The 7,816-nt window shown below is 45.8% G+C and overlaps 1 protein-coding gene across 10 annotated transcripts in view; it reads right to left on the bottom strand.

The window, feature by feature from the left end:
- COA8 (cytochrome c oxidase assembly factor 8) overlaps nucleotides 1–7,686 on the bottom strand; it is a 42,470-nt gene extending 34,784 nt beyond the window's left edge. For all 10 annotated transcript variants that reach the window (XR_002179760.3, XR_012329242.1, XR_004524984.2 and 7 more), the window contains exon 1: nucleotides 7,459–7,686. Coding sequence is in view for 5 of the 10 variants with exons in the window: in XM_019951810.3 (XP_019807369.1) it covers nucleotides 7,459–7,686 (228 nt within the window). In the remaining 5 variants the exon portion in view is untranslated. The remainder of the gene's footprint in view (nucleotides 1–7,458) is intronic.
- Between the last annotated feature and the right edge of the window lie 130 nt (nucleotides 7,687–7,816).

The following is a 7,816-nucleotide window of genomic DNA, read 5'->3' on the forward strand; positions in this document are numbered from 1 at the left end:
ATACGGTACTGGCACAAAAACAGAAACATAGATCAATGGAATAAGATAGAAAGCCCAGAGATAAACCCACGCACCTATGGTCAACTAATCTATGACAAAGGAGGCAGGTATATACAGTGGGGAAAAGATAGTCTCTTCAATAAGTGGTGCTGGGAAAACTGGACAGCTACATGTAGAAGAATGAAATTAGAACACTCCCTAACACCATACACAAAAATAAAGTTAAAATGGATTAGAGACCTAAATGTAAGACCAGACACTATAAAACTCTTAGAGGAAAACATAGGAAGGACACTCTTTGACACAAATCACAGCAAGATCTTTTTTTTTTTTTTTTTTGCAGTTCGTGGGCCTCTCACTGTTGTGGCCTCTCCCGTTGCGGAGCACAGGCTCCGGACGCGCAGGCTCAGCGGCCATGGCTCACGGGCCCAGCCGCTCCGCGGCATGTGGGGTCTTCCCAGACCGGGGCACAAACCCGTGTCCCCTGCATCGGCAGGCGGACTCTCAACCACTGCGCCACCAGGGAAGCCCCAGCAAGATCTTTTTTGATCCACCTCCTAGAGTAACAGAAATAAAAACAAAAATAAACAAATGGGACTTAATGAAACTTAAAACCTTTTGCAAAGCAAAGGAAACTACAAACAAGTCAAAAAGACAACCCTCAGAATGGGAGAAAATATTCGCAAACGAATCAATGGACAAAGGATTAATGTCCAAAATATATAAACAGCTCATGCAGCTCAATTTTTTTTGCGGTATGCGGGCCTCTCAGTGTTGTGGCCTCTCCCGTTGCGGAGCACAGGCTCTGGACGCGCAGGCTCAGCAGCCATGGCTCACAGGCCCAGCCACTCCACGGCATGTGGGATCTTCCCGGACCAGGGCACGAACCCGTGTCCCCTGCATCGGCAGGTGGACTCTCAACCACTGCGCCGCCAGGGAAGCCCCGCAGCTCAATATTAAAGAAACAAACAACCCAATCCAAAAATGGGTAGAAGACCTAAACAGACATTTCTCCAAAGAAGACATACAGGTGGTCAAGAAGCACATGAAAATCTGCTCAACGTCACTAATTATTAGAGAAGTGCAAATCAAAACTACAATGAGGTATCACCTCACACCAGTTAGAATGAGCATCATCAGAAAATCTACAAACAACAAATGCTGGAGAGGGTGTGGAGAAAAGGGAACCCTCTTGCCCTGTTGGTAGGAATGTAAATTGATACAGCCACTATGGAGAACAGTATGGAGGTTCCTTAAAAAACTAAAAATAGAATTACCATATGACCCAGCAATCCCACTACTGGGCATATACCCAGAGAAAACCATAATTCAAAAAGAGTCATGTACCAAAATGTTCATTGCAGCTCTATTTACAATAGCCTGGAGATGGAAACAACCTAAGTGCCCATGAATGGATAAAGAAGATGTGGCACATATATACAATGGAATATTACTCAGCCATAAAAAGAAACGAAATTGAGCTATTTGTAATGAGGTGGATAGACCTAGAGTCTGTCATACAGAGTGAAGTAAGTCAGAAAGAGAAAAACAAATACCGTATGCTAACACATATGTATGGAATTTAAGGAAAAAAATGTCATGAAGAACCTAGGGGTAAGACAGGAATAAAGACACAGACCTACTGGAGAATGGACTTGAGGATATGGGGAGGGGGAAGGGGCAGCTGTGACAGGGCGAGAGAGAGGCATGGACATATATACACTAACAAACGTAAGGTAGATAGCTAGTAGGAAGCAGCCTCATGGCACAGGGATACGGGCTCGGTGCTTTGTGACCGCCTGGAGGGGTGGGATAGGGAGGGTGGGAGGGAGGGAGACGCAAGAGGGAAGAGATATGGGAACATATGTATATGTATAACTGATTCACTTTGTTATAAAGCAGAAACTAACACACCATTGTAAAGCAATTATACCCCAGTAAAGATGTTAAAAAAAAAAAAAGACACATGCACCCCAATGTTCACTGCAGCACTATTTACAACAACCAGGACATGGAAGCAACCTAAATGCCCATCGACAGATGAATGGATAAAGAAGATGTGGTATATATATTCAATGGAGTATTACTCAGCCATAAAAAGGAACAAAACTGGGTCATTTGTAGAGATGTGGATGGATCTAGAGACTGTCATACAGAGTGAAGTAATTCAGAAAGAGAAAAACAAATACCGTATATTAACACTTATATGTGGAACCTAGAAAAATGGTATAGAATAACCAGTCTGCAGGGCAGAAATAGACACAGATGTAGAGAACAAACGTATGGACACCAAGGGGGGAAGTGGAGGGGTGGTGGTGGTGGTGGTGGTGGTGATGGGATGAATTGGGAGATTGGGATTGACATATATACACTAATATGTATAAAATAGATACCTAATAAGAACCTGCTGTATAAAAAAATAAATAAAATTCAAAAATTCAAAAAAAAGGAAGGGGATAGAGTCAAACCCTATAGATTGAAAGAAAACTAAAAGAATATGAATCGATCCCAATGTGTAGGCCTTATCTGGATGCTGACACAAGCAAACTGTGAAAGAACACGTTCATGACATTTCTAAGACAACTGAAGGAATTTGAACGTTGGAAATTTGCTGGGATTAAGCAATTATAATATTTTTAGGTGTGACAATGGTATTATGTTTTATATATATATACACACACACACACACACATATGTATATATATTTAAGTCTGTATCTTTTTAAGATACATACTGAAATACTTACAAACGAAATATGTCTGCTATTTGGCACAAAATTATCTGGGAAGGGGGACTGGATGGGGCTAAGGATGAAATAAACAGCCATGAGTGGATAACTGCAGAAGCAGGGTACTGGATACACAACAATTCTTTATGTTCTTCTATCTTTGTACATGTTTTAAATTTCCCATAAGTAACAAAAAAAGAAAATCAATAAATCAAAGTAATTCTCCACATTAACAGAACAAGGGGAAATCATATAATTGTTTCAATAGGTGAAGGAAAAGCATTTGGTAGCGTTAGAACACTGGACTGAGTGGGAAAACATTGATTTCAATCCTGACTCTGCTCTGTGATTAGCAGGCAAGTCACTTTACATCTCTGGGTCCCAATTTCCTCACCTTTATGATAAAAGAGTTAAATTGCATGGTTTTTAAGTCCTCCCACCGCAGCTTTGTTTTCCAACTATTTATTGAAAGCCTTTTAAATACTAGAAATAGCCATGTTAACCTTAAAATTCAGTGACTGGCTCTCTCACCAGTTTCTCATCTATCCTGAGTTTCAACTTCTTCCTATGAGGTTTATTCCAAATCTAAACTTGGGGATTTTGGAGCTCATTCTCCTTAATGAAAATGTAAGCAAAACGTGACACCAGTGGTTCCATTATCTGTTGTTACTTGCAAATATTATCTCTCTATGCTGAGGGCCTGTTTCTCTGTTTTGTTCATCTAAAATTTACTAGAAGAAAAATTTTAATTCATTATCCTTTGGATAAAGGAACTATAACATGTATATTCCTTATGTGCAAGCATTATGATCTTGAAATTGTTTAATCTTACTGTAAAAGTAAGTAATTATTGAAAAGTAATTATTCAATCTCATCTGTAAAATGGGGATGATAAAAGCACCTACTGGACAGAATTTGAGGCTTAAATAAGGTAAAATATGTAAAGTTTTCAGAACAGTGCATGCAAGTGCTTGATAAACGTTTACTATCAGTATAAACGTGAATGGAATTCAGGACTATAAGCAAATATTAATGCATATAATGTAACCATGGTTCCCGAACTTGTGAACTTATTGGACTTGCCCTTAAGAATCCTGATGTTTGGGGCTTCCCTGGTGGCACAGTGGTTAAGAACCTGCCTGCCAACGCAGGGGACACGGGTTGGAGCCCTGGTCCGGGAAGATCTCACATGCCGCGGAGCAACTAAGCCCGTGCGCCACAACTACTCAGCCTGCGCTCCAGAGCCCGCGAGCCCCAACTACTGAAGCCCACGCGCCTAGAGCCCGTGCTCCGCAACAAGAGAAGTCACCACAATGAGAAGCCCGCGCACTGCAACCAAGAGTAGCCCCCGCTCGCCGTAACTAGAGAAAGCCTGCGCACAGCAATGAAGACCCAATGTAGCCATAAATAAATAAATTAAAAAAAAAAAAAGAATCCTGATGTTTGGACTTCCCTGGTGGCACAGTGGTTAAGAATTTGCCTGCCAATGCAGGGGTTCGATCCCTGGTCCAGGAAGATCCCACATGCCGCGGAGAGGTGCGCCACAACTACTGAGCTTATGCTCTAGAGCCCTCGAGCCACAACTACTGAATCCCACACACCTAGAGCCCGTGCTCCACAAAAAGGGAAGCCACCGCAACAAGAAGCTCACACACCACAACAAAGAGTAGCCCCCACTCACTGCAACTAGAGGAAGCCCACGTGCAGCAATGAAGACCCAACACAACCAAAAATAAATAAATAAATAAATATTTTTTTTTTAAAAAAAGAGAGAGAATCCTTATGTTTTATCTCAACAGAGCTGGGGGGAAAACAACTAGACAAATCAAGAAAATAAGTAAATATCCTGATGCCCAGGCTGCATCCCAGACCAATCACATCAAAATCTCTGGGGGTGGGCCCCGGTATTTCCTAGTCTTCCAGATCATTCCAAATGTGCAGGCAAAGGTGTAAACCAATGACGTAAACAACAAAGGTAAGGAATAAGCAGGTACGAAGCAGCTAGAGAACTCCTGATTTGACAGCTCAGTTTAAGCTGGGTTTGTAAGGAAAAGTGGTGCTTAACTCTAAGTTCTATAATGTTTTTCTATTAAAAACCGGTAGCCAGGGACTTCCCTGGTGGCACAGTGGTTAAGAATCCACCTGCCAATGCAGTGGACACGGGTTCGAGCCCTGGTCTGGGAAGATTCCACATGCTGCAGAACAACTAAGTCTGTGTGCCACAACTACTGAGCCTGTGTGCCACAATTACTGAAGCCCGCTCGCCTAGAGCCCATGCTCCACAATAAGAGAAGCCACCACAATGAGAAGCTCACGCACCGCAACAAAGAGTAGCCCCCTCTCACCGCAACTAGAGAAAGCCCACGCACAGCAACAAAGACCCAACACAGCCAGAAATAAATAAATAAATTTATTTTTAAAAAAACAGTAGCCAGGGAATTCCCTGGCCGTTCAGTGGTTAGGACTCTGCGCTTTCACTGGTGAGGGCCCAGGTTTAATCCCTGGTCAGGGAACTAATATCCCGCAAGCTGCACGGCATGGCCAAAAAATAAATAAGTAAATAATAATAATAATAAACTGGTAGCCAGAGATTAGAGAGGGAAATAAATTGTGTAGGTCCTAAAAGCAGGTCTCCTTAACGCAAGTGAAGAACAAAGAATGAGAAAATACATAGGGTGAACTAGAAATACAGGATTAAAATACATCTCTTTAGATAAAGAAAACAAAAGGTTTAGGACCTGTGACTTTTAAGAAGACCTTAAAAAATATTTAAAATCACAGCCTGAAAGACAACAATCTGTCTCTGCTGCAGGAATTTAATTACCTGGAGAACGGGCTGTGTGCTCAGGAAGCACACAAAGATGGGGCCAAATACATAGGAAACACAAATTGCCCTGAGGAAAGAACTGTTCTTCAACGTCCCATCCAAAACCTAGCGTAATGGGGAACACATTCTAAAAAACAACAACAAGGGCTTCCCTGGTGGCGCAGTGGTTGAGAGTCCGCCTGCCGATGCAGGGGACGTGGGTTCGTGCCCCGGTCCGGGAGGATCCCACATGCCGCGGAGCGGCTGGGCCCGTGAGCCATGGCCGCTGGGCCTGCGCGTCCGGAGCCTGTGCTTCGCAGCGGGAGAGGCCACAACAGTGAGAGGCCCGTGTACCACAAAATAAATAAATAAATAATAAAATAAAAAACAACACAAGTCGTAAGGCTAGAACGGGGAAGGTCTGACTCATGGGTCAGCTGCTCCACTTTCAGCCTCGTCGGCATCATCGCCTTCACAGGTGTAGGCAGTCCAACAGCTACGCAGCACTGGCTCCTTGTCACTTGGACTGCAAAAGGCAGAGGTCTCATCCCGAGGATCAGACTCACAGTAAGACTTACTTTAACAAAAGGCTGTATGTCGACAGAGAAAGCCCTGTGTGGGTGCTGTTCTTTTTTCCAGCACTTGTTCACAAAAGAAGCTGGGCGAAGTCCTCACCGTGGGGGCAGCTGTTGGCTGATGTTGTTTGCCCTCCCAGAGCATTTTCAGATACCTGTTGAGTATCTTTCTGCCCAAAGACTGAGATGCTGGCGGGTTTCTATGTTCTAGGAACAGAAGTCAGGGCTGCGGCCACGGTATGAGGGAACTGAGCCAGAGGCTTGGGGTCTAGGCGCCCAGTTGCCCTGGTAACTCCCTGTTTACACTGTAAACCAGACAGAACTTCAAAGCTGCATTTATAAAAGCATGCTAATAGCAACAGACCAAAATAAATGAAAATTTACAGGCAGGCACGTTTTGGAATTCTTAATAAGCTTTTTATCCTTCTTTAATTATCGTTTAAAGGATGCTTGCCAGCCTGGCTCCTTAGCCTGCTGGCAAATGAAACGTTAGTTTTTGTATGCTTTTTTTTTTTTTTGGTGGGGGGCGGGGGCAGGCTGCACAGCGCGGCATGCGGAACTTCCCCGACCAGGGATAGAACTCGCATCCTCTGCAATGGAAGCGCGGAGTCTTACGCACTGGACCGCCAGGGAGGTCCAGTATTTTTAGGCTTCGTTTAAATATTCTATCTGCAGTCCATTCCACACCGTTAGTCCAAATTTTCATGTGACAGTTGGAATGAAGGCCTATGGCTCCCTCAAACAAAACATCCTGCCCCAAAGCAGTGCAATTTATAAAAACTGCTCGCCACCCCTTGCTGCTAAAGATATTCATCTTTGTGCATCTTTGGTCAGTAACACGCATATATGCACACACAGTTTCCAAACCAGAAAAAGCGTTCAACGTGAAGTCCTACAAGATATGACGATAGTTTGTCATCACTTGACGAAAAGCACTAATAATTTGAACGAGGGGCCAAGCGCGCGCGAACACACACGCTGTGCTTATCAACAACTCTTTAAATGTAAAGACTAATTACCCTCGACAAGAAATAAGGTACGTATAAACTTCCTAGCTGACTCTGCTCTACTCAACAGAAGTTCTGTCAACAGCTCCGGGGTGGCGGCGACGCACGACACTTGGGGGCTCCGGGGCCTTCCCACTCTCCACCCGCCCGTCCCCCCACGCCGCGTACGCTGCTCCGCGCCAGGCCCGTGCCGGCTCGGGGACCCTGCTCCCGGGTAGCTCAGCCGAGGCCGCCAGTGCGGCAACGCAGGTGAGCGCCCACATGTGTCCCTGAGGGGCGCGGCTCGGGTCTGTCGCCCCTCGCGGTCACTCCCGGCCCAACCTTTCCGGGAACCACGCTCACCCGGCTCGGCGCGGCATCCCTGCGCTCACCGCCGCGCTCGGGGACGGGCTGGCAGCCGCCGCCGGAGAAGGCGCGGCAGAGAGGAAGGAGGAACCTCCTCGGGGGTCGCAAGGCCGCCATGGCTGCCGTCCGGCGGCTACCGCACGCACAGCGGAGTCGCGACGGTGCGAGGGGCTGCCTTACGGCACGGTCGCAAAGTCCGCGGGAGGGGACTACTTGGCCGACCATGAACTAGCCCGGCATGTGACAGGCTGCGTGGGCGGCCGAACGGCGCGAGCGCGCCCGGGTGGCAGCTCCTCGGGCGCGGGCATTCCAGGGCATTGCGGTAGGCGGCTAGCGGCGAGCTCAGCAAAGGTCG

Source organism: Tursiops truncatus, chromosome 2 (genome assembly GCF_011762595.2).
Source record: "Tursiops truncatus isolate mTurTru1 chromosome 2, mTurTru1.mat.Y, whole genome shotgun sequence".
NCBI lineage: Eukaryota > Metazoa > Chordata > Mammalia > Artiodactyla > Delphinidae > Tursiops > Tursiops truncatus.